At 52.5% G+C, this 26,561-nt stretch overlaps 1 protein-coding gene across 6 annotated transcripts in view; it reads left to right on the plus strand.

The window, feature by feature from the left end:
• Positions 1-26,561, plus strand: part of TECPR2 (tectonin beta-propeller repeat containing 2) — a 106,414-nt gene that overhangs the window by 45,037 nt on the left and 34,816 nt on the right. For 5 of the 6 annotated variants that reach the window (XR_006219112.1, XR_006219114.1, XR_006219113.1 and 2 more), the window contains exons 8-17: positions 2,191-2,505; positions 3,274-4,256; positions 5,821-6,004; positions 8,810-8,983; positions 11,123-11,303; positions 12,438-12,579; positions 15,200-15,440; positions 16,163-16,252; positions 17,806-18,039; positions 26,246-26,394. Coding sequence is in view for 3 of the 6 variants with exons in the window: in XM_042990605.1 (XP_042846539.1) it covers positions 2,191-2,505; positions 3,274-4,256; positions 5,821-6,004; positions 8,810-8,983; positions 11,123-11,303; positions 12,438-12,579; positions 15,200-15,440; positions 16,163-16,252; positions 17,806-18,039; positions 26,246-26,394 (2,693 nt within the window). In the remaining 3 variants the exon portion in view is untranslated. Of the gene's footprint in view, positions 1-2,190; positions 2,506-3,273; positions 4,257-5,820; positions 6,005-8,809; positions 8,984-11,122; positions 11,304-12,437; positions 12,580-15,199; positions 15,441-16,162; positions 16,253-17,805; positions 18,040-19,695; positions 20,005-26,245; positions 26,395-26,561 lie in introns of those variants that run through there. The other variant, XM_042990607.1, reaches the window with a different exon arrangement.

The following is a 26,561-nucleotide window of genomic DNA, read 5'->3' on the forward strand; positions in this document are numbered from 1 at the left end:
CTCCCCGGGGTTGGAGCGGCCTCATCCCCTCCTTGCTCGCCGCACTCCTGTGGCCACCGTTGATGAGGTGGCCTGCAGGGCACCCCGTCCTCCAGCTGCCAGCCCTCTCCGAGCCCTTGCCCTCTCCCACTCACCCGGGCACTTAGCAGGCCCGAACGCTAGGTGTGTGGTGCTCTAGGACGTGGCCCGCTTCTGGCAGGATGGTGCTCCCTGCACCCTCCCCACTCCTTATTGAAGACCCAGGTCAGGGATTCCTGCATTTTTGAAACTTTCCCCGAGTGCTTCAGTTAAGTCAGCCCTCTCTTCACTTGAGTGCCCAGGGAGCTCCCTCCCGCCCTTCTGACCATGGAGCCATTCACTTACTGTGTACCTTACCCCACAAAATAGTAAACTTTTTGGTTGCAAGGATCTTGTGACTCCGCTTCGTGGGCCTACGCAGCACATGGCACGTAGAAAGAAGACCCTGAGTATCTGTTAATTCGTGGTGTCCCCATTTCACAGATTAGAAAACCAAGGACTAGGGGGGTAAGTGACAAGCCCCAAGCCAGTCAGCACGTCTTCTGATTTCTGCTTCTGCCAGCATTTCTCCTCTTCCTCCTGCCTTGCCGCGCTGGTCAGAAATGGGGCCCCTTTGCTGTAGCCACGGCCTTGCGGGGTCCTGGCCTCAGGGGCATCTTTGCTGTTACTCCTCTCGCCAGCATGAGCTCGCATCTGAGTCCCTGCAAGCGAGGGAGCGGAGGTCCTGGACCGAAGGGTGGGCGGGTCGCAAACCCCGGGCCTTCCGGAGCGGAGCAAGGCGGGGAATAGGAGCCCCGGGGGGCAGGCCGCTGGGCTCCATGCGACAGGCCTGCCTGAAGCCTTACTCCAGCCTCATCTCTTTTCGTAATGTTTAGAGTACAAACCGCAGCGAGTAGGAAATTGCACCGAACAGTGTCTCATTAGCCACATATTTACCTCTCGGAAAGATGAGTGTCATAAGGGCTGTCTTGGCCCCGAATTAACCATCTCTTAAGAGATGGCCAGGTGGGGCTGGGGCGGCAAGTGAATTACCTCTTAAGTCAGAGGGTGAGTCGGGATAAATACTCCAAATTCTAGTCGTGGAAAGTGCGTAAGTCCTGACGTGAGTTTCTGAGCTGGCGTTGTCAGTGTCGTCAGGGGCAGCGTGGCCCCTGGGGACAAGTAAGCTCTACACCACTGCCTTCCGGCAGGACTCTCTCACAGCGATGAACATGGTCTGTATCTGCTCTGACCGGTAGGTGGCCGCTGCCCACACGTGAGTGCCACAGAATTTTAAATTTCATTTGGCTTTGACGGGAAATAGCTGCATGTGGCGGCGGCCACTGTATTGACAGGGGAGCTCTGGACCCAGACCTGCCACCAACCTGCGTGCTCTTTGACAAGTCGCTTCCCTGCCCGGGCTTCACGCAGAGCAGAACCCTCCCTGTCAGCCCCCAGTGTGCACGCCACGGCCGACAGTCTGCCCCCGACGACCCTCACAAGAGGACGGGGATTCCCGTCTGTCTGGTTGATGGCCCCAGAACGGTGTGGGGCACATCGTGGGTACTCGGTCACAAACAGGTGGCTGAACGGGTAAAGTGGTCCCTAGTCCTGTGGCTGGAACCCTTCTGGCCACAGTGACTCTGGTGTCGTGTTGAGAAGGATGCTGCTCTCTGCTTGCTCTGGACGCTGCCTTGTTAACATACTTCTCCATCCTGACTTGGTGCTAGCAGGAAATCACCTTCACTCCTTGAATTTCAAGAAATAGGATTAGAGGAGGGCACCTGGGTGGCTCAGTTGGTTAAGAAATAGGATTAGAGGTACACGTGTGTTTTTCAAGTGCCTCTCGAGTAGTAGTATATTAGGGCGTGGTCTAAGTATGGGATGTCACTAAGCCCATTTCTCTTCTTTATAAATTCTTTGTGAATTGATGTGAGAAATGCTGTATCCTTAGTGGCGTTCCCGGACTCTTGAGTTATTTGCAAAAGGCAGCTGTGGGGAATCCTTTTCCTGATTTGGGTACGTGCGCTTCCTGCAGCCCAGAACCGTTTGTTGGAATCTTCTGTGCGATTCTTTTAGTTTCGTTAGTTTCTCTGACTCCGGCAGGCTGGTGTTCAGCAGGGTTAGCAGACCTGAATGAGAGCACGTCGACTATCTTGTAACCAGTAGTAAAACCCATCCCTCCTTTCCCAGCGCGAGACAGCCTGGAGACGTCCGGGTGCACAGAGCAGGTGTCCGGGCAGCGCGCGGAGAAGCCGTCGGGGGCCACAGTTTCTGAGACGAGGCTCAGGGGCTCTTCCGTGGCCAGCTCCGTGGCCAGCGAGCCACGGAGCAGGAGCAGTTCTCTCAACTCCACCGACAGTGGCTCCGGGCTCCAGGCGGCGCCAGAGCCGGGGAGGGGTGGCCAGCCCGCCTCACAGAGATTCAGCGTGATCAGCTCAGAAGAGTTTGAGCAGGAGCTCGTGGTGAAGCCGCTGAAAGTGAGAAAGAAGAGGAAGAAGAAGTCAGGTATGGCCTGTGGCACCGCACGCGCTGACTCCTCACGTAGGGGGTGCTGCCCTCACGGAGCGAGCGCCTGCCCACTCGGGTGAGGGGAGGCAGGGAGGGTCTGCGGCCATCACGTGTCCCCCTCTGTGGAGGGGCTTTGCCGTGAAGTATTTCGTAAGTTGCAAAAGAGCGCCACGCACACGTAAAGCGCTTCCGCGAGGTTTAAATCCTGTAACGTGCGCACCTGCGTACTTAACCGCCCTGCTTGCTGGCCCTGGGGTTCCACTTCTCAATATTCAGGTAAAAATTTGGATCTATCTACATATACCATGTGTTAGACCAGAGTCTGTGAACCCGGGTGGAAGGAAAGTCATGGAGGCAGAGGGATCACTACGTTTGGGGTTGGCTGTGTTACAGACGTGCGATCTAACAGAGAACTCGTTTAACTCTGCTCCTTGGTTCCTGTTAGGCCTCCCTAGCTACAGATACCGCAGTATCGAAGGACAGGTATCGGACTGCTGAGCGTTTTAATCATTTTAAACAGTTGATCTGTAGTCCATCTGTTCCTTTGTTTTTTCCCCTTAACATTTCTTGAGCGAGGCCTCAGAGCCCATCAGCCGGTCTGACGGTTGCGTCCATTTAAAACACCTCTGCGTTAGGATAATTCATACTTCACTTAGGTTTCCGTCGTTTAAGATGCATTTTTTCTTGAGCCAAAATTTTGTTTTTTAGTCTCTTACCGTTTATGCAGAGTCATCCGTCATCTTAAACGTTCTTATTTTAAATTAGAAGGTGGAAGCCGGAGTGCCTGCCACAGTTCCCTTGAGTCAACTCCCTGCTGTGAGTTTCCGGGTGACAGTCCCCAGTCCTTGAGCACAGACCTGCTGTCCATGACCTCAAGTTTGGGCAGCATTGTGGATCGCTCGAGCACAGAGTCTCCTGACCGGGAGAGTAACCTCAGTGGAGAGGTGAATGGTGTCCTGCAGGAGAATAATGACCCCGAAGCGTTCAGTGTCCTGGAGGTGCCTGAGCCTGCCCCTGACGTACTGAATGAAGGGCGTGACAGTAGACCTGAAAGTCCACGATGGAACCACCCAGGCGAGACGGAGCCACACAGGGGAGTGTGGACTTCACTCTTGGAGCTGAGAGAGGCTGTGGAAGGCAGTGATGTTACCGACCTCAGAGAGGAGCCTTGCCCCGCAGACGAGGGACTGAATAGCAGACAGTCACCCTGGCGAGAACAGGCCCGGGAAGCAGGGGACATGGAGCCCGATGACCCCCAAAGCACTTTTTCTGAAGCCCCCTTCCTAGACTCACCCCCGGTGCCTTCAAGCCTCAGCTGGGCCCCCCACGCGGAGCAGCGGCTGCCGGGGACCAGAGCTGGCGAAGGCGGTGCCGAGGGGCCCGGCAAGGGGCAGGGCTTCCTAACGCACGTGGAGGCCCCCGGCCACCTCGGCTCATCTCCCTGGCACGCTGTCACTGACAGTGACACAGGCCTAAAGGAAATGGCGACCTCGGAACGTGACCTGGGGAGTGCGGGAGGACGGCGGACTCCCCCGGTCTCTGCCTTGGCGACTCGCACCCGTGAGCCGCGGCTGGAGCAGCCTTCCCGGGACCAGGTGTTAACGTCCAGCGACGAGGAGGACATCTATGCCCAAGGGTTGCCTTCATCTTCTTCGGAGACGAGCGTGACTGAGCTCGGGGGTAGTCGCTCCCTGCAGGACCTGAGCCAGCCCGGCACAGAAGACACCGGGCTGCTAAAGTCGGATCAGGTATGTGGGTTTGTGGTGGCCAGTTTCCTGTGGGTCCACCCGACGATGCACGCGGTTAAGGAGGGGGACTCTCAGTCATCCTGCATAAGGAGATTTCTTTAAAGTGCTTGCTTTTCTTAGCAGATGATTCTTATTCAGTGTATTTGGTTTCAAAACTAACCACGTATTGTGACTTTTCCTGCTGAGTAGTTGTGAGGCCCAGATTATGAGTGTGAACTTAGGTGTGCTTTCCCCAGATGTACCACTGGATTCCCTCGATGCCGATATGTGTATCGTTTGGGCAGCTCTCACCGCCTGCTGGACACCGTTAAGCACTTTATGAGTCCACCTCATTTACTCTAAAAACAAAACAAGCTGTGAAGTTGGCACTGCCGTGGTCCCTGTTTTACAGCGGAGGGAACCGCAACTCGGTTAAACGGCTTGCACAGGTCCCATAGCAAGTGGAGCGCAGGGCTGGCCCCGGGACCGTCTCCCAGCCTCTGTGCCGTCCCACCTTCAGAATGAAATGTCCCGCTTACTTGCTTTGAGACCAATGCCGAAAGCTTAGACCTTCCCCTCGGTCCCGCCTGCACCCACCCCCTCTTGAGAGCCCTCGGTTGCAGGCCCCGCGGCACGTGGACGGCCAGGTGGGATCTCAGAGTCTTGAGGAGGCAGACACACGTGCCGATCGTCTCAGCTGAGCGAGACTCTGGGCCGATGGAGGAGAGCACAGGGCAGGGCTCTGGGAAGCTGCGAGGCGCCAGCCAGGCAGACGACGTCCTGGGAGGGCAGGCTGTTGGGATTCTAGGCCAGAACTCTAGAAAAGCCCTCCCCTGGGTGATCGGGAACCTGGCACTCGGAGGACTTCTCCCCCACCTGCTGACAGTCTTCCCCCCCATCCCAGTAGCTGGAAAAGCCCAGAAATTTTGCGGCACGTTGGGGAGGAGGTTGAGAAAGACTTGTCACGGGGCGCAGGGCCGGATTGGCAAGGGTCGGGCGCCATTCTCTGTGAAGCAGTTGACTTGCATATTCAAGTGATTGTGCAGGTACATCGATTTCTTCTGCAGCTTCAGAAAACTGTCAAACTACAACGACTTCATTTAGCTTTGATTTTTAAAAAGAATCCAAGCAGCCAAACTATTGGTCTACAAAATTCTGCCAGGCTGAGCATCTTGGCCAGATTTCCATCAGCCACACGGTGTGCCCCATGTCCAGTGATGGGGACCGTATTTAAAACACTAGGTAGCGTATCTGCAAGGATCGGAGGCACGAAATAGCAATTTGCACGCACGTTGTATAAAGCGCGGTACGCCTGTGCACAAAGCACCGCATTAGGAAGGTGTTCTCGGATGACACGGTGTTAGCCGGGGATGCTGTGGGGTCCCAGTAGGGGACGGCAACTCCCATTTCAGAGTGCTTGCTTCTCTTCGAGCACGGCCCAGAGACAGCAGGTCCCCGCCTGTCTTCTCAGAGATCCTCGGGTCTGCGAGCTGAAGGACGCCCTGAATGCTTGGCCTGCTGATGAGAGCACGACAGCGCAGCTCTGTCCTCTGCCACAGAACTCACCAGGCTCTGTCCTTGTCAGTTTGCAGAGAGCTGGATGGGGTACTCTGGCCCCGGCTACGGCATACTCAGCCTGGCGGTCTCCGAGAAGTACATCTGGTGCCTGGACTACAAAGGCGGCCTGTTCTGCAGCGCGCTGCCGGGCGCCGGGCTACGCTGGCAGAAGTTCGAAGACGCCGTCCAGCAGGTGGCAGTCTCACCCTCAGGTCGGCCTCCCCGGCTCCCTGCTGGCACCCCTGCAGCCCGCCTCACACACAGTGGGCCCTGCAGTGGCCCCATCCCTTCGGCAGACCGTCCCGTTCCTCCCGTTCCTCCCATTCCTGCAGGTTTGGGGGGTTTTCTCCCACAGAACAGGGGTCACTCCATTTGACATCAGTTAACGAATAGAGTAAATGGATGTCTAGTTTGAATTTTTGTTTTGTTTATTAATTGCAATGGTGACACATGAAATTGTTTTTATAAGCTATACAAATAGCTTGAATTTGGGGGGTATTTTTGAGAGATTAACATACCTCTTATAAAAAGAAAATCTGTTTCAAAAATGAAGGCCTTTGGGCTGATTGAAAAACAAAATGTGTTTGTTTCCTATTGTTGCTTTAACGCAACTGAACTAATGAAGGGGGGCCTGTGGATGTGTTGGATATGTTCAGATCATTTGGTTTCCTTCCTAGAAATTATTTTTTAATGAGCGATGTGTATGCTTTAGCCAAATAATCTACTCCCTGAGCGTAGAAGAAAAATGTGTTCATTCTCACAAGCCGTACTTAGGCTAACCATTTTTAGTGAACCGTAGCAGACGTTTCCTGAATGAGGTTCGACCAGACTTTCAGCCTGTACTTCCCCTACCTGTCTAGAATCATTTGCTCATCTGTTTCGTCATAATGTTGGCCACTTCACCTATCAGGGGGTAGGTAGGTAGAATAGAAGTATTTCTACGCATTTGCCTCATAGTAACGAACTTATTGTTGGGACATTGGAATAGAAGTCAGACATTGGAGGGACGCCTGGGTGGCTCAGTCTGTTAAGTGTCTGACCCTTGATTTCAGTTCAGGTCTTTTTTTTTTTTTTTTTTTTTTTATGTTTGTTTATTTTGAGAGAGAGTCTTCCTGAGCGGGGGAGAGGCAGAGAGAGGGAGAATCCCAAGCAGGCTCTGCATTGTCAGCACAGAGCCCGAAGCAGGGCCTGAACCCACGAACCGTGAGATAATGACCTGTCAGCTCAGGTCTTGATCTCAGGGTTGTGAGTTGGAGCCCCACATTGAGCGCTGCACTGGGCATGAAGCCTATTTAAAAAAAAAAAAAGAAGAAGGAGGAGGAGAAGGAAAAGTCAGACAGTAGAATAGAAATCAGACCAAACGTACTCTGTGGCCTTTGACTCCTCCTCTGTAACTTCAGTGTGCTTTCAGCTGGATTTCCTTTGACCCTTTCCAGGTCACTGTTTAAAATACTAGTTTGTTCAAGGTTGCTTTGTTTTAGCTCTTTGCTTATTTGAAAATTATTTTTCCTTAGTGGCTGAGACATAGCGTATTTTGTTAGCGGGCCTTATATAACTGTGCGTTTTCATTCTTTCTCTGTCATTCACTTCTGGGTTCATCTCCCCAGCCATCTAAAAGCTTTGGTCCTGTCCTGATTCGGTTGACTACTTTGTGTCTCCAAAACGTTCAGGCCCTCGTTGACCTAGGGAGAGTTCTGTCTCCACCAGCTCAGTGTCTGAGCTGAGGGGCCCTGCAGTCTTCAGGGGGCACCGAGCCCCGTGGCGTCCAGGGTGTGCTCCGGGCTCGGCCGTCTGTCCTGCTTTTCTGCTCTTACCTCAACTCCTACTGTCAGACCCTCTGGTCTGGCCTGGCTGTGCTCTGCTGATTCACGTGGTTTCTTACACGTGGCTGCCTGGCCTGTGCTACACCCTCCGTCCACATAGAACACCTTCCTCCTTCCCTCCCCTTCTTCATGTCTTTTCTTTTCGCTTTCTTTTCTTTCAATTGTATTTCAGGAATAAACTTGAATGATTCGTCACTTACATGTAACACCCAGTGCTCATCCCCACAAGTGTCCTCCTTAATGCCCATCCCCCACCCTCAGTTTGTTCTCTGTAGTTGAGTCTCTTACTGTCTGTCTCCCTCTCTGTTTTTATCTTATTTTTCCTTCCCTTCCCCTATGTCCATCTGTTTTGTTTCTTGAGTTTCATATATGCGTGAAATCATATACATTTGTCTTTCTCTGACTGATTTTGCTTAGCAAATACATTCTAGCTCCATCCACATTGTCACAAATGGCAATGTCACAAATGGCAAGATTTCTTTCTTTTTGATTGGCAAGTAATATTCCAGTGTGTGTGTGTGTGTGTGTGTGTGTGTGTGTGTGTGTGTGTGTGAAAGAGAGAGAGAGAGAGAGAGAGAGGGACAGAGGATCTCAAGCAGGCTCTGCACTGACAGCAGAGATCCCGATGCAGGACTCCAGCCCATGAACCACAAGATCATGACCTGAGCCAAAGTTGGACGTTGAACCAACTAAGCCACCCAAGGGCCTTCTTCACCTCTGTGTCTCAGAATCCCTTTCTGAGTGAAAAAGGATAGCCCAGCTCAAATGCTTCTTTTCCATGCATCTTATCCCCTTAGCTGATCCAGAAATGCCTCCTTTGTGTCCCTGTGGGACTTTTCAACCTCTGGTGGGGCACCAGTTGTGCCTCCTAAGGTAACCGCGTCAGCGCTACCACTGCCCAGCTCTGCCGTGTCGTCGATATGTTCTCACCTCCAGTCTCCCTAGCAGCCCCGTAAGGAATGGATGAGAAAATGAGGCACGGGGACGCCAGGCGACTCGATGCCCGAAGCCACATGGCTGGTGGGTGGTGGCCAAAGGCTCATCCTTGGCGCTGCGGGCCCTTTCCCCAGTTGGGGTAGAAGCAGAAGGGAGAGAACGGTTTTAGAAATCTCTCTCCCCGACACAACCAGAGTGAAGTTTTTTGTGTGAATCACAACATTTACTGGATAGTGAATAGCATTTGTATTTCCGCAGGCGCCCTCCTCTGGAAGATTGAACAGAAATCTAACCGAGCTTTTGCTTGTGGAAAAGTGACCATCAAGGGAAAGCGGCACTGGTACGAAGCGCTGCCCCAGGCGGTTTTTGTGGCCCTGAGCGATGACACGGCCTGGATCATCAGGACGAACGGAGACCTATACCTGCAGACAGGTAACTGGAGGCTGTGCTCCAGCGCCCGGCGGTTTGGGGGTAATTGCTTCCTACCGTCCTTCACTTTGTTAGGGACATGCTTAGAACGGTCACAATGACTAAGGAGCTAAAATCAATGTAAATTAAAGCATTTCTGGAAAGACAGTATTTGCCATTGGAATAAATTAGCAATTTCCCGCTATTGACTCACATTCAGCCCAGGACAAATTTAAGGCAAAGATTAATAGGATTAATTAGTGAGATACAGAAACAGATTTTCCTCCTTCTGGCCAACCATTGCCTGTCACACATGCTACAATATCGAATCTTAGCGGGAAGGAAAATGACATTACAGTCATTTTTTCCTTTAGGTTATGGCTGGATTTTTTTCAGCCAGGTCAAGGCCTGCTTCTGTATACTTGTTCACATGTGGGTCTGGAAGAAACACTGAGAGAGAATTTGATCAAAGTAGCAGTTCAACTTCGTCCTAATAAACTGCCCTGCGGGGAACCTTGAGCTGCTGCAGGAGACACAGGGAGACTTGCTTATTAAACACCAAGTGTAACAAGAGTGAGTGTTAGTGTCCTGTCGGCAAAACGGTCTGTGAGTTTCCAAAGGCAGTGTGATTTGCCGGCATCTGCAAAGGCTGTGGGGCACGGAGCTCTTTTTTGGTCGTCAGGAGGCCGTAGTGGATTTACGTAAAGATCGGTCTTCTGACCATTTAATATCGCTGATTTGGAGAGAATGTTTTAATCTGCTATGAGCCGTCAGCCAGGGATGACTCTCTGAGATTGAAAGCCTTTGCACCTGTGGCGCTCTGTCGCCTGTGGGAGGGCCAGCATCCCCGAGAAGCTGCTGCCTGAGCCCTGGTGGTCAGCCTTGCCAGCTTCTGGGCCACCTGCCAGTCCCGGTCTCTCCATTCTAGTTCCTGTGTCTCCCTTCAAGTGCAGAGAGCTCTGGAAAGGCAAAGGCATCTCCAGTTTCCAAGGGCATTTGAGTTTCGTTCCTGGTGGGGAACGGAGTGCTTGTGGCCTGGGGTTGGGGAGTGGCGGACCAGACCTACCGTGTCAGTCCCTGCGGCTGGCCTGAGGATCTGTGGTGGAGGAAGCCCCGCAGGTGACTCTCCTGGTCAAGGACGAGACGTGCCGCCAGGGACGTGGTACACGGGGTGCTTCTGCGATTAGGCGGGGCGCACCCTCAAGCAGCGAGAACTGATCGCAGGCCGACGCCACGGAGGATGGGCTTTTAGTTACCGGCTGCTCTGCCAGCTCCTGAGGAGAGGCTCCAGGCTCGTGAGACAGGCTACAAGGAGGTGGGGGCAAGAGCCCCGGCCGGGGAGTCAGGGACCCTCAGCTCTGGCCCTGCCGTGGCCTTGCCTTCCATCTAGGGTCCCCCCACCCCCACTCCCGCCAACTAGGTGAGAGCAGGGAGAGGGCCGCTGCCTTGTCAGAGCTGCTCCGCGGAGGGTCAGAGGAGGGGCGGAGGCCTCGGAGCCCCGCCGTCGCCAGCGGCTGCCACAGCAGCTCGCTCACCCGGATGCTCTGAGGGGCACGGCCGCAAAGCATGGGAGGGCCTCGGGAGTGCTGCTGCTCTGGGCCCGGGCCTCCTGGCTCAGCCTCTGGCCGCTCTCCTGCTCTGGGCCTTCTTGTTCTTTCCAGACTTCGTAAGATACTTGGGGACGCCGGATTCCGAGCTGTGTTATTCCTTCAGTTTTCTTTTTTTTTTTTAATGTTTATTTATTTTTGAGAGAGAGAGCGCCAGAGCATGAACAGGGGAGGGGCAGAGAGAGAGGGAGACACAGAATCTGAAGAAACAGGCTTCAGACTCTAAGCTGTCAGCACAGAGCCCGATGCGGGGCTCTGACCCATGGGACTGTGAGATCATGACCTGAGCCGAAGTCAGACGCTCAACCGACTGAGCCACCCAGGCGCCGCCCCCCCCCTTCAGTTTTCAAAGCGCATCTGCAAACACTTCAGATAGACGCCATACTTAAGCACAATTTCGCCATTTTTTGTTGACTGACCCTTAGAAAGACAAAGTACTTATTACAAAAGAACAGGCAAAATACCGAAAAAAGGAAAAGAAGCCGACGACAGAATACAAATGAGGTGTGAAATCCTGATTGTGTGTTGGGGGGCTTCCTGTCTGTCTCCCTGGCAGGTCTCAGTGTGGATCGCCCCTGTGCCAGAGCCGTGAAGGTCGACTGTCCATACCCACTGTCCCAGATCACAGCCCGAAACAGCGTGGTGTGGGCGCTGACAGAGCAGAGGGCCCTCCTGTATCGGGAGGGCGTGAGCAGCTTCTGTCCTGAAGGGGAGCAGTGGAAATGTGACATCGTCAGGTATCCGCAGGGAGAGCAGAGACGTCTCCATCGGCTCTCTTGTCCCACCCTCAGTTCTTTGCTCGACTCCCCTTGAGGCACCCATGTGAGCCCGTCCTGGCCAAGGCTGCTTCTCTGGAGCTCTCCGTGGGGATAGCATTCTCTGGAATTCTCAGGAGCCAGTGTCGGCAGCCTGACCTTGGAGACGCCCTGTGCCTGCCGCTGCCTGGCAGACTGGGCGTCGGGTCAGAGCTCAGTTTTTTGAAATGCTGCTGCCCTCTTGTGTAACCCCGAGCATCACGGCATCCCGAGTCTCTCATGACAGTCTCTGTTCGGCACCGCCCAGTGCTGTCGGGTGGTTTCTGTTTACAGTCTCGACGGTTTAGGGCCAAATGTTTTTATTATCATCCTAGTCCATGGTAATCAGTCTCTGAATTTTAATTCGTTGGGTTACTTGTACCACTCAAAATTTTATTTGCAGACCATCAAATCGTGTTGCTGATTAGAAAAATGAGACTAGGATGCCCTTGGTTTGAACCTAGCAGCCCAGTAAACTTGAGCAGGTAGCTCCTGGGAGCCTCCCTCGGGCTGGGCTGGGCGCTCGAGGGGGTCTGCCCGGTGCCCTCCCCTCCCAGGGCTCCTGCTCCGGGGGGAGCCGCGTAACCGGCTGGTGCCAGTTAGCGTAGATGGTCCTAAACCGGGAGTGCGGCCCGGCTGAGCCTCGAAGCTGGCGAGGGCTTCACCAGAGGGGCACGAGGGAGAAGGGCACTGCCCGCAGCGAGATGGCGTGTGCCCAGCTGCTGCCGCCCAGCACAGCCTGGCACATGGGGGGCGCCTCCACTCGCTAGATTGTGCAGGAGGGAGCAGCGGAGGGTGTGGGGCTCTAGGCCTCACGTCCCTTAGGTGCCTGCATTCTTTTCTTGTAGGGTATTTTCTCGTCCCTGCCGGGCCGGGTCTTCAGTATGTCTTTCGGAAGCTGCCACACATTTAAACAACATACACTGCACAGTAATGTGACTCAAAACTGGACCTTCTGTCCTTGGAACTGGTGGGTGGGGTCCAGACCCAGCCAGGAGACACTTGATTGCCACATTCCTAGTCACGCTGGGCGCTTGGAGCGTGGGTGCTGACTCCCGTGTTCTCTCCCGTTCCCAGTGAAAGGCAGGCTTTGGAACCTGTCTGTATAACCCTTGGGGACCAGCAGACTCTGTGGGCCCTGGACATCCGAGGAAACCTGTGGTTCAGGACCGGCATCGTTTCCAAGAAGCCTCAGGGAGATGACGACCATTGGTGGCAAGTAGGTACTCAGCTCCAGGGCCACTGGCCAGAGTGTCCCCCCGGGTTGGGAGCTCTGCTCCCCGTTTCTAGCCCTTGTCTTCTCCGTAAAGAGACTGGGAAGGTTGGACCGAATTAAGAACACTCACTCTTTACTCTTTGAGGAGTTAAACTTCGCCGTATTTGAGCACATTAGAAACATCAAGGGCTTTTCGCCGTAGGAGATCACTTACAAAGCTCTCTTCGCTTAAATTTACAGGCTTTGTTTATTGTTTCTTTTTTTGTTTCGGTGTTGCTTAGTAATTTATCCTCACGTGCTAAACAAGCCCAGGGAAGACCTAGGTAATGATGATGTTTAGGAAGAGCTAGATGGTGAGTTTGGAAACCCAACCTGCAATTCGAATTCATCTCTCTCTGCTTGCTCTCAAGGTCTCTAAGCAGGCAGTGTTTCAACAAAGAAAGGAGAATGTTCCCACGTGTTCCAAGAAAAGGAAACACTCTGCGTCATAGTAGGGTATAAGTAAGCTAACTTTTCGTGACTCGGTCACAGCCAGAGTGGCCTAGAACGTGTCTTCAAAGAAGTTGTCCCTTCCCCTCTTTGGTACCGTTCAGTGTAACTGTAGCTGCCTTCTCCCCCCCGCCCCCCTGCCGCCTCGCCTCCTGCTCCCATCAGCAAGGTTGTTCTGACCCTCAGCAGTTGAAAAATAAGCAATGTCTCTTCAGTGTTTGTCTCCACTGGTTCAGGTTTAAAAAAAATTTTTTAATGTTTATTTAATTTTTTGAGAGAGAGAGCCTGAGCCAGAACATGAGCAGGGGAGGGGCAGAGAGAGAGGGAGACCCAGAATCTGAAGCAGAGGTTCCAGGCTCTGAGCTGTCAGCACAGACCTCGACGCGAGACTCGATCCCACAAAGTGCGAGATCACGACCCGAGCCGAAGTCAGACGCTTAACCGACTGAGCCACCCCAGTCGGGTTCCAAAATAAAACCAGGTTCAGGTTTTATTGTTGCCTCAGACTTGCTGTGTTGAAGGCAGTTCTTTCATTAGTGGCGCTTAGGTCTTTTGAATGAGAATGTGAAAAATAAGTTGTGTTTGCTATTTAATGAATAAGTATATGTGTACGTATGTCTCTAATTTGATATGCCAGATACTACCTGAGAAGTCGTACAAGTGATTTTAAAATATCCTCTCCATGCTTGTAACTGTGTTGTATGGTTATACACACACACACACACACACACACACACACACACACACACTCTGTCTCTCATGTATGTATGTACCCAATTCCATTTTTAAATAACATAAAGTTAGATACCATTTACCGTAATATTGAGAACCTTATCTTTAGAGAACTTTAATTTGACAGAATCCCCTACGAGGTATTTGGAAGCGTAGTTGTTCTAATTACCGTAAGACTGATTGCTCTGTAGCTCTAGAGCCAGCTTTATGTTTGGCTGCTAAACCTTTCTTTTTTTTAATGTGCATCTTGCTTATCTGCAAGTGTGGGGTGCTAAGGCGGTCTGTCACAGACTCGCTGCGTGGCCTTGGCGTGTGCACTCCCAAGGAAGAACAGAGCTCGCTGGGCCGGCACACAGCAGTGTGCGTCGTGAACCCCGGAGCTGGGTGCCCAGCGTTCTGTGGGCTGCGATGGAGACCACCCAGCCGGGCTGGCGGAGCGCTTGCCGACAGTAGGAAGTGGGGCCGCGGGGTCCTGATGTGGTCTGATGTTCACTTAAACTTCAGTTAGGGCGGCGGCTCATCCTTCCATGGATTTGGAAAAAAGCGGATTTGTACACTTAAGTACCGAGTGTTGCGGTAATTCCCTTTTTGTTTGCTTTTGTTTATTATAAATTAAGTTCCCTATGATAAACGACGTCCCTTTCACTCGATCGTGTGTGACCTGGGAACGTGGCCTGCACAAGGCTGTCCTCGGAGTAGGGGAGCGACATTCTCTATAATCCAGCTCGACGGGGGCAGACGTATACATGACAGTCACAGGGAATCAGATTTTGACCATCTTAGAAAGAACTTTCTCACAACCAGAGCTGCCGAACAGGGAGAGGCTCTCCCCAGAGGCGCCCTGGAGAGTGTCTTTCGGGAATGTTAGAGAAGCAGCTTGCACACGTGAACCAGGGTGTGCCCTTCACGTCCAGGGCAGTCCCAGCTCGTGCTGTTGAACTGGTGTAATTACTGACAGTCCTAGTCTAGACCGTAACCCTACTTACAATACCTCGTTTAACCCGTGTTGTGATTCTGAGGACCGCACACTGTTGTCTGTTGGAAACACCTAACTTTGAAAGCAAAATCACCCATTCTCACTGATTAGAATAAAAGGCTTTGGGGGCCTGAGGGGGTCACAGGTAATCACAACAGTAATACATGCTGTTGTGACGGTCCATATCCTACGAAAACGTAGAAAACAGAAGGGGACGTTTTCTGCCATCCCTCTAAATCCGACCCTCAGAATTAGCTGCAGCTGGTGGTCTGGTAGCGTCCTGCCGGCCTTGCTCTGGTGCTGACACGGTGGGCACGTGCACACGTGTGTCAGGTGTTGCCGCACGAGGGCCGAGCCTCACTGTCCGTGCACAGGGGTAGGGCGCTTGTGACCGCTGAGAGCAGGGTGTCTTTCCGTCCCCTCCAGGTGAGCATCACAGACTACGTGGTGTTCGACCAGTGCAGCTTATTCCAGACCATAATCCATGCCACGCACTCGGTGGCCACCGCAGCCCAGGTGCCCGTCGAAAAGGTGGCAGATAAACTGCGCATGGCCTTTTGGTCTCAGCAGCTTCAGTGCCAGCCAAGCCTTCTCGGGGTCAACAACAGTGGCGTCTGGATCTCCTCAGGCAAGAACGAATTCCATGTCGCTAAAGGAAATCTCATCGGTGGGTGAATTACTTGTCTTTTTACGTTGACTTGATTGGCAGCTTCACTTTAAAGCCAGCATTGAAACAAAAGCTTTAAGATCTCAACTTCAGAAGATAATTTGGTGCCAGTGTGTGAAGTGTTTGTGACGGAGGCGTTCTTTATGCTTTGTATCAGTTTCCTTTTTTTTTAATCTGTCGTTCCTGCAACTTGGGTTCCAGCATTTGGCTGGTGTGTGATCAGTTTCTACTGGGAATCTGTGATGATATAGAAACGGCAGATGGAGCTCATTTTTATGTTCATAATTCCACATTCAAATGAAAAAGCGCACCCAAACTACAGTGCTCAGCAAGACAGAATAGTCCATTTACTAGAGGAAAAGTTCTTTCACTGTGGGGAATGAAGGCTCTGACGAGATCTGTGAGTGTCGTTAAGAATCCACGTGTACCCACGAGGACTTCGTTTCTATGAGTGAAGCCCAGCTTTGTGCATTTTTTCCAGCTCACCTCCCTCTGCACATCTCACCCGCCCACCCGCCCAGCTGACCCTGGGCGGGACTGGGCTCTGCTTGTCAGCATAGAAAGGAAAACAAGGGACTGGCCTCACAGCACTGGTGTGGACCTCCTAATCTAAGGGCACTCTAGAATTAGCTGTAAGAGGTTTGAAAACCAGTTGTCCCGAACCAGAGCTTTGGTGTGTGTGTGTTTTCTTCTTTCTTTAACACACTTCGTATTCCTTCTAGGCACTTACTGGAATAATGTTGTTCCCCGAGGGACAGCTTCTGCAACAAAATGGGCCTTTGTGCTGGCTTCCACTGCTCCCACAAAGGAAGGTTGGTTGAGAAATGTAGTGCATGGGTTGGCTGTTGCAAGGTGAAAGCCATGGTCTGACCATGGCCTTGCTGCGATGGCGTGTGGCTGGGTAGGCCTCAGAGATGGTACAGTGGCTTCACGGACAAGCATCCGTTGTCGGCTGAGCCAAGGCCCCCGAAGCTGGATAGGCCTGACCAGGAGAGAGGGTCTAGTGTGGAGACATCGAGTGAGTCCACAGGCAAAATGCCATTTCAAAGGAGAGAAACAATTGGTGTCCCACCAGAGCCACAGCTGGAGACTCCCAGCGACATGTCAGGGTCCAGAGCACTGCAGCCAGCGGGCACCAGGCTTCTCTGGGTGTCTTCCCGTTTCCCCTTGGGAAGTCTTCCGTCACCTCCTGGTAACCTCTTTCAGTCTGGTTTTCAGCCTCCGGCTAGTTGTGCCGTGTTAGGGCAGGCCTCCCCTGCAGAGGCAGACCTCCTGCATCTCCACTCAGGGCGCCCCTCCCTCCCAGAGCGCAGGGTTTGGAGCTGGGAGAGGCAGTGCAGCTGCCCAGGGAGCTGAGAGCCGGGGCAGTCAGGTAGCCCCGCTGGGAAGTGGCAGAAGGCTCCTTCTAGGATCGCCCCGGGGGCGGGACGGGCAGATGCCGAGAAGCCTGTGGTCCAGACAAGACAGCTGGGTAGTCAAGCCGTTAGTCCCACTAGGATTTGGCTAACTTGTCCGTACAGTAAAATGTTTTCTTGCCTGATCACTCTGACCGCGGTTCTGAAATCTGTAAGCTCCAAAAAGCATGGGTTCTCTCCTGAGATTGGCACAAATTCATTTGGCAACAAAACCTGACCTGAACCCGACGTGAGGCTGCTTATTTCTGCCACCAATTAGGCCTGTGGCAGGAACAGTACTGCGTTTCATGGCTGCCTGGCTCCCTGAGGCTGTTACTTAAATTTGTGGCATGCCCAAAACCTTAGGTATTCAAAACCCAAAAATACTTGAATTCTTAAACCCATCTGGCCACAGGTTTTAGACAATATGTTCTCACGGAGGTTCTGACTTTCCCAGAGGTTGTCTGCATTTTAAACTGAACCTGTTAAGCCTGAAGGACTGTACCAGTGGTGGGGAGGAAGAGAGGGTAAATTTTGAGGAGAGGCTAGGGAGGAGAGGAGGCCCTCCGGCTTCCCAAGCCTCCCTGCCCGCCCACCCCCTCCACCAAGACAAGACTAAGGGAGCTTTGGTTCCGTCCTTCTGAGGAATCGCTGATGTCCCTCCCTCCAGAGCGCCAGGCACAGCCAAATCAAAGACTCTCCAGCCCTTACAGAACGTCCGAGGTCGGAGCCACTGAGCCCACTTTGTAGCCTTCATCAGATCTCATAAGCCCTGCTTTCTTTCCTCCCTTTAGAACATCTCAGGCTTGTCTCTTAACTGGCTGGCCATGGGGTGCGCCTGTGACCTCTGACGTAAAGCACACAGAGCGAGCCTGCTGCGCAGCCGCGCTGGGAGCTGTCGGGTGTCACCTGCCCAGAGGCCGGGGTGCCTTGTGCGTTTCTCCAGTGACGAACATGAACCTTTTCCGCAGGAAGTTCCTTGTGGCTGTGCCAGAGCAGCAAGGACCTGTGCAGCGTCAGCGCCCAGAACGCTCAGTCCCGCCCCTCCACGGTGCAGCTGCCTCCCGACGCCGAGATGAGGGCTTACGCCGCCTGCCAGGACGCCCTGTGGGCCCTGGACAGCCTCGGCCAGGTGTTCATCCGGACGCTGTCCAAGAGCTGCCCCACAGGCATGCACTGGACGAGGCTGGACCTTTCCCAGCTAGGTAGGCCCCCGTGGTCAACTTGTGGGAATTCTTTGGCTTTTAACGTTTACTTACTGGAGACAGAAAGCCGGGGAAGGGCAGACAGGTGGGGAAAGGAGAGAGAGAGTGCCAAGCAGGCTCCATGCTGTCAGCGCAGATCCTGACGCAGGGCTCGATGCCACAAACCTTGAGATCACGACCTGAGCCAAAATCAAGAGTCGGACGCTTAACCGACTGAGCCACACGGGCACCTCTCGGTTTGTGTGAATTCTTATAGGACATTGTGTAGGTTGCTGGATTTTAGGACATTGATTAGCCCCTCGTGCAGATTAAATGGGCCTCGTCCTTTTACGGGGAGCCTCCTCACCCCTTCCAGCTTTGCAGTGCTTGCGGAGCCCAGAAGGAGCGCCTGCTCAGAGCAGGTGTTGCCACCAGAACTTGGCGCTCCCGCTCAGCATGGCGCGTGGCTTTGTGTCCTTCAGGTCTTGCGTCAGCACCCGTGTGCCTGTCTCTTCTGCAGCTAGAATAGTGTCCCACGAGCGGGTGTCCTTTCTTTCTCGGGCAGACTGAGGGGATGACGTGCGTCTCCTGACGGTGGCTCTTCTCTTGAGCCTCCCCTCGAGGGCTGCGGGGTGCACGATGCCGCTTATAAATAAGTCATTTGTATTCCAAGAGGCAAGATGATAGAGTGAGCCCACAACGTTAGGTTATTCTCCAGGCACCTTCTTGATCGACCAGGATCTTACGTGTGGCTCGTCTGACAGTAGAGACTTGTCTGAAGGTGGAGGCTGCTCCCCTAGAAGGTCCACATGAGCCTTAGGGACACTCGCCCGCCATACGCTTTCCCATCTTGGTCAACAGACAACCAGCGTTTTTTGTTTGGTAGCTGGTAAACTTGAATTGTACCGGCATTTAATATTTGAGAATTCAACCACATGTACTCATTACAAAAAAAAGGAGAGGGGTGCCTGGCCGACTCAGTTGGTAGAGCATCGACTCTGTCTCCAAGTCGTAAGTTCAAGCCCCACGTTGGGCTTAGAGTTTGCTTAAAATATATTTATATTATATATATATATATATGTAATATATACATAATATATATAATACCTTACATTAAAAAATATATATTGAGACATGTTTGTGTATTATATATATATATAATATGTATTTGATATGTATTTGATGTTAAAATCTATATATTATATATAATAAAATATATAATATTAGTTTGTGTATACATATATGTATAATACATACGTAAAGAGAAGGAGAAAGAAAGAAGAAAAAAACAAGGGAGGCCCCATTGCCTGCCTGCCTCCCCAGCAGCCCCCCGCTGTGTCTCCGGCCGCCGGGGGCCTCTCACCCTCCCATGAAACAGGCTGGGCCTCCACTGGTCTCAGCCTGAGTGGCCCCTGCAAGGTGCCATATAGAGGGGTCATTATTCTTCTGTCCAACAAGACCCCCATATACCATCCACGTCAACTAAAGAGGCAGGTTGGCTCTCAATTGAGGAAGCAAACTCTGTTCTAAAGCTAAGAATTTTCCAGGGTCATGCTCCCTTCAGCAGCATGTATACTAAAAATAGGAATGTTCCAGGGTCATTTTGATGACTTATGCTTTTGGCCTCCTACCCTGTCGTTTGAACCTAATCCCAGCACTGGGGCTGTCACCTTCCAGCTTTTGGGAGTTTGCCAGCCACCATTACCGACGGTGACTGACCAGACCAGGCTGTGGCTGCTTATGGCCCTGAGTGCTGGTGACGGGTGGCCCTCCTGCCTGTCCTCAGAAACCTTGCTGCTGTTCAGAGATCCTACTGGCCTGAGCCTTTCTCTAGCAGCCCCGGCCAGACCAGTCTGGGAGATGCTACCAGCTCCTTCTGGAGGAGGCCAGGGCACGATTTGTGTCCTGCCACCGCTGGATCCCGAAGACTGTGGGAGGCCTTGCTCTTCTGCACAGGCCAGGTGAGGGCAGAGCTGTCTCCCCACAGCATCCCCCCACCCCCACCCCCACCCCGAGTCCCTCAGAGGATGCCATCACGCCGGAGTGAATGCGGGGCGGATGGCATTGTGCCAGGCTGTGCTGGCGGGACTGGCTCTGCCCGAGGCCACCAGGCACCCACAGCTCCCGCCTCCCTTCCGGGACAGTCCAGTCCTTCTGGCACCAGCTGCACGATCGCAGGTCTCTGAGGTGCCCACGTGAGCTTCGCTGGGGCGGCGGCCATTCTTTCCAGAGAGGAGAAGCTCAGCTTTGCAGGGATTGAGGCTCAGTTTAAGAGAACTCGCCCTGAGCAGGCTCTGGGACCCTGGGCGAACTGATGGGTTCCCTTTGGACCTCAATTCCTCCCCTCCCTGATGGGAACAGCCGTCCCCACCGCAGACAGGTGATGCGGGGAAGCATCCTGCGTAAACGTGAGCTTCTCGGGCAGGTGTCCTGCACAGGGTCCTTGTCGAGCCAACGTTAGCTGCGTCACGCCGTAGGCTGGTGGGGGGGGAGTCCAGCCATGTGCCTGGTGCCTGGTGCCTTTCTTGGTCTGAGCTCTAGATTTTGTTTCTTCATCTGGGTTGCCAGCAGACACTGAAATGATGGACAGAGAATCCTTTTATCATTTTTTGAACGTAGGAGAATGCAGTCCTGAATTGGTAGACGGCGTGTTGGGGCAGGGGAGGTGGGCATGATGATGTGGGAGTGGTGCCGGCCTCCTGCTGTGCCAAGGTGAGGGGGTGGGGGGTAGGGGGCGGTGAAAGCCTGGCACAGACCACCAGGTGCTGTGTTACTGGGCTCTCTCCAGGTGTGGTCTGCGTAGCCTGTGGGACAAACAGGTGAGTCAAGCGGTTTATCATTTAAACAGGGGGATGCAGATTTCGAGTTCAAGTGTGTGCTCCCTGCCCTGAGCCTGACGTGCGAGTGTCCTTGGAAGGCTGTCATTGGGCAGCACGCATGGAATAGTAGGAAATAGAAAGTGTGGTGATCTGGGTACCAGTCCTGCCTTGAATGGCTCGCCTGGATTGTTCCTTTACAAGTTGGCCGTGGTGGGTGCTCACAGCAATGAAAGGAGGCACAGCCTCTGCAGGAGTATGACTGCGTGTGAGGACTTGTCTGAGGATGAAACTCCTCTCTCCCAAATGTACCCTTTTTCCTGATTTCACTCCTCTGCTCCCATTAAATTCTTCCGGAAAAGGCAGACTCCTCTGTGGCTGTCTGCGGCCAGCACATCAGCAGTGTCTCTTCCGTCTACCTCAGAGGGTCTCCTAGCCCCTGATCCTTGCTTCTCTCCCAGCACTGCCAGGGTCAGAGGCCCCTCCTCAACGCCTGTTCTCCTGCAGGAACCGCCTCATGACGCCAGGCGTACCCACCCACCCCCCCCTCGCTTGCCAGATCCGTCTTCCCCAGACAGCTCCAGGGGTGGACCCTCAACATCAAACAGCTCCACACTGCCCCGGCGTCAGGGTGGCACCGGGGGCCATCGCAGCCTGGCCCAGCCTTCCTTGCACGGGCCTCGTGCATTGGTCCCTCCAGCCACCGGTCGTTGTCCCTTGGTGCACGGGCCATGCTTGTCTTGCCACGGCCTAGAATGTCCTCCCTGCTCTTTCCTTCCTCTGCCTCTTCTTCGGGCCGAGACTGTCCCCCGCCCTGCCCCAAGCTTTCTTCAGTCAGTGCTCCCCTCAGGATGCTTTCCCACCGCGCGCCCTGAACGCTCTGCGCCTGCTCTGTACGGTGGCCATTGTAGCCTGACCCTGTGGCGTTTGCACACAGAGGAGGACCGTGTGCTTGGCCACATCCACGCACAGCAGGAAATTAGGGCGTCAGGGAAAGTGGTTATTACCGGTAAGCCCCATTTCTAAGTAATTCTGGGATATGAGTTCGGATCCTGTCTTTGGCCTTGATACTGATCATCGCAAAACTGCCTAACAGCCAGGTACAAAGATGTCCTTCCTCACCGTTAATGAGTTCATCCACCTCCAAGCTGCCACCAGTTTGTCAGGATGCGATTTATCTGTGTCCTTCTCTTCAGTTTTGGCCTCTTCTTTATAAGTATTCTGACATTACGAACATGGAAAGTGAAAGCCCGTCTTCCCAGGGCTGACAGTGTGATCCAGCCCTCCTCACACCGGCAGCACCAGCTTTTTGTAAAGTCTGGAACGTAACCAGCCGTGACACTGGAAGCAGAAATTTCAGTTTCAAGGATGACTTTAGCAAAGTATCAAGTCATGAATGTGATTTCTACCTTTAATTTCTTTCTAAAGACATAACATCACTCTTCTGCCCCTATTCAAATTACCAGGTCAGTTGCTACTTTGAGATTGAATTAAGAGAATTCTTAGATGTCTGACTACTGAACCCAGTTTTAGAGACTGAAAATGGAATTTTGCAATTTATTACAACCCTAGTTTAGGGAAGAAAATTTGCATCATTTAGCAGGTATTTAAGATGTTCACAACATTTCATTTCTCAGTACACATAAATATGCATTATGTCGGGCACTGGAATGTCAGCAAACTAATGCAACTTGTAATTTGATTCATCTGGGCATAGCATTTAATGAGGAAATATTTAGTGTCAGTTTTTGCCTTTAGGTTACAAATAGGATTATAGTAGGCAGTAGTTTATGCAGAAAAGCGTTTTATAAATAGTAAAACACCAAATAAATGCCACTTTTTGTTCTAAAATATATGTTTAAAAGTAATCCTAAAGGGAAAATGTCTCCTCTGTTGAAGAAAGTAATTAAAACTTATTTTTTAATTTTTTTTTTTTTTTAATTTTTTTTTTTTTTTAACATTTATTTATTTTTGAGACAGAGAGAGACAGAGCATGAACGGGGGAGGGGCAGAGAGAGAGGGAGACACAGAATCAGAAGCAGGCTCCAGGCTCTGAGCTGTCAGCACAGAGCCCGACGCGGGGCTCGAACCCACAGACTGTGAGATCATGACCTGAGCCGAAGTCAGCCACTTAACCGACTGAGCCACTCAGGTGCCCCTTAAAACTTATTTTAAATGCAAGAAAAAACAAAGCGGGGAAGGGCAAGAAAATGATAGCATGTCTGTGTTCATCAGGCTGCCAGCGTAATAACAGTCCCGAGGTATCAGCAACTTAGCACCGTGAACGTTGCTTTCCTGCCGCCACAAAGTTGGCTCTCAGTCTCTAGGACCGTGTCCTCTGCTGCAGTGAGGGCCTGTGGCCTCACCGTCATGGTCACTACAGCAGGGGACGGCTTCTGCCCACAGCCCTCTGTCCATGCTAATGATGAGGCCCTGCCCAACTGGAAGGGCCTGCACGGGAACCATGGAGTGTTTGGGAGGGCCGTAGTCCCCACCACCTGTCCCGACCTTCTCTGCAGAGCAGTCTCCTAAACCTTCTGTGTTCAGGCAGCCGGGGGACCCTCTGTGAGGTAGAAAACTGCAGAAAAGCCTTCTGTTCAACGTTTTCTTCTTTGACCTGTGTCTTCAGGATAAGCCATTGTATTTACTGACATGTATATTCTAGCAGCCTTTGCTTTTGTTCTGAAAGAATATTCCTAACGTGTGAACCGCGTGTTCTGTTGGCGGTGTTGATAGTCACTGCTCACTGAGCTGCTGGCCCGGTGCGGCTTTGTCACCGTGTAACCGTCATCACCATCAGCTACTGCCTAGACTTCCTATTAGGGTAGGTTGAAGACTCCAGCATAAACTTAATTTTCATTTAGCATTTTAAAATTAGCCTTCGTTTTTCAGCTATTTCTGTAACTTACTGCTGAAGGTACTTTATTTTGATCGGTACGAATCTTCCACTATGTAATGTTAGAGCCCTAGGGAGTCTATCTGAACTCCCTGGTAAGGCATTCCATAAAAGATTAAGGAAGGCAGAAATAAAGTTTATTTCAGTATAAGAAAAACCACCTGTAGGATATGCACAAAGAAATACTGAGAATTTTTCGTGTAGTGATCAGTTAATACTTTTAAGCTGGTGTCATAGCTGAAGCCACCTGACAAGATGTCCACACACAGGATCCATGCCGTATGTTTTAGTGCAGAAACATAGTCTGCCGTCTGATACCAGGGACAGTTATGAGCTGACCGACAGGAGCACTGCCACTGAACGTAGCTGCACCACCTTTTCCCCCTGCTTTAAAGTCAAGGTGGCCCATCAGATTTAAAAACTCAGCAAAGGGGCGCCTGGGTGGCGCAGTCGGTTAAGCGTCCGACTTCAGCCAGGTCACGATCTCGCGGTCCGTGAGTTTGAGCCCCGCGTCGGGCTCTGGGCTGATGGCTCGGAGCCTGGAGCCTGTTTCCGATTCTGTGTCTCCCTCTCTCTCTGCCCCTCCCCCGTTCATGCTCTGTCTCTCCCTGTCCCAAAAATAAATAAAAAACGTTGAAAAAAAAAAAAAAAACTCAGCAAAAAACACTGTCAAGAAAATGAAAAGGCAAGCCACAGACTAGGACAGAAGACTCCTAATGCGTATATCTGACAAAAGACTCGTATCCAGAATATACAAGGAAATCCTCTAACTCAGTCATCAAAAGACAAACCATTAAATTTGAAAAATGAGCAAAAGACTTGAACGGGTACTTCTCAAAAGAAGATATACCCCATAAGCACATTAAAAGAGTCTCAGCATCATTAGTTATCAGGGAAATGCAAATTAAAACCATGACAAACTACCTCTTCACACCCAGAATGGCCAACATGGAAAGGGTGCCAAGACCAAGTGCTGGTGAGGGTGTGGGCAGCCGGCCTGCACTGCTGGTGGGCGTGCAGAATGGCAAATGGAGGGGCGCCTGGGTGGTTCATTCGGTTAAGCCTCCACCTTCGGCTCAGGTCATGATCTCTCAGTCTGTGAGTTCGGTCCCCACGTCGGGCTCTGTGCTGACAGCTCAGAGCCTGGAGCCTGCTCCGGATTCTGTGTCTCCCTCTCTCTCTCTGCCCGTCCCCCAATTGTATTCTGTCTGTCTCTCTCAAAAGTAAACATTTAAAAAAAAAAAAAAGAATGGCAAATGAAAGTCTACCCCACAACCTTGCACTTCCACTCCTAGGTACCATTCAAGAAAAACAACGCGTCCACAAAAAGTCTTCCATAGCGACTTTACTCCTAATAGCAAGAAGTGGGTGTGGCCCGAGTGTGCTCACTGGGTGGCCAGGTGGCCGGGTGGCTGGGTGACCGGGTAAACCTTGTTGTCGACAGGCAGCCGAGCAACATTCAGCAACCTGAGAAGCGACACTGCGTGTGAATCCTGCACACAGGTCACTGAGACAAAGAGGCCAGACCCCAGAAACCTCATACCTGTGGTGGTTTTTATGGACCTCTAGACCAGACTCGTAACCCGTGGGTGCCTCAGGGGAGGGGACTGACTCGAAGGGGCCCAAGGGAACTTTCTGGGGGATGAAAATGTGCTCTAACTCGACAAGACACGGTTACCTGGGTATGTTCATCCGTCAAAACCGGCGGATCAGAACACGTCAGATCTGTGGGTTCACCAGAGTCCCCGCGGTCGGGTAGCTGGTGTGGAGGAGCTGAGCTGGCCTGGGTTCAGACCTTTGCCTCCTGGCTTAGCCACAGTCTCACCCTGGGACCTTGGGCAAACGTCTCTGTGTCTGAGTCCTGACGGCCTCCTGAGACAGAGCCGATAATCACTGCGTGCCACTGCTCCATTGCAGGCTTTGGATTGAGGCATCCCACACTTAGCCACACCTTGTCCCACGGCTGTAACCAGGCTGTGATTCTGGCCACATAGACCATCAATCAAGTGTAATTTCTCTTGAGAGCCTCCTCCCATTTCCCTTCCTCTTAAAATTGGTTTAATCAATAAAGAGAAATGTAGAAAGAAAAATGAAGATTCTACGGGGCTTAGTTCATTATTAATTCTCATTCGGGTCCAGATTTCCCGATAAAGAGGGGCGCCCTCTCCCCAGACGCAGAATTTGCCGGTGCTGTGCACGGATGTGATGAAGCTAGCGACAGGGCCCACGCAGGGACTAACCCTGCGCTTATCGGCCCCGGGGCCCGGTGCCGGCGGCATGCTGACTGCCCCGCCCGGTGCCAGAGAGCCTGCCGAGTGGCGCCTGGCCGGTGGCAGGGCGGCCAGAGGCCTCGGAAATGCCCCTGAGCTGTGGCGTTCTTAGACCACAGGGTCAGCCGCAAGAGCAGCCTCACCTCTTTCTTTGAAGGATAAATCAAAGTCCATAGATTTAAGTGAAGGATTCGTCATTTTACAAAAGCAGTTAGCGTGTGGCCTTTTCCTTCATTTGCCTGCAGGACCTATAAAACTGACAAGCCTGGCGTGTGGAAATCAGCACATCTGGGCCTGTGATTCCAGGGGCGGAGTTTACTTCCGAGTAGGAACCCAGCCTCTCAATCCCAGTCTGATGCTTCCGGCCTGGATAATGATTGAGCCGCCTGTCCAGGTAAGCCAACCCTAACTGACACCAGGCTGCCCCTCCTAAAGGCGGGAGCTGCCGGATCGCTGTGCCGGGGAGGGGACCACCCCCGCCTGCGTGCGCGCCCCAGCAAGCGGGGGCAGAGGTACATGTCCGGGGAGCAAGGCGCGCCCCCAGCCCGCGCTCACCCGTCT

Source organism: Panthera tigris, chromosome B3 (genome assembly GCF_018350195.1).
Source record: "Panthera tigris isolate Pti1 chromosome B3, P.tigris_Pti1_mat1.1, whole genome shotgun sequence".
Taxonomy (NCBI): Eukaryota; Metazoa; Chordata; class Mammalia; order Carnivora; family Felidae; genus Panthera; species Panthera tigris.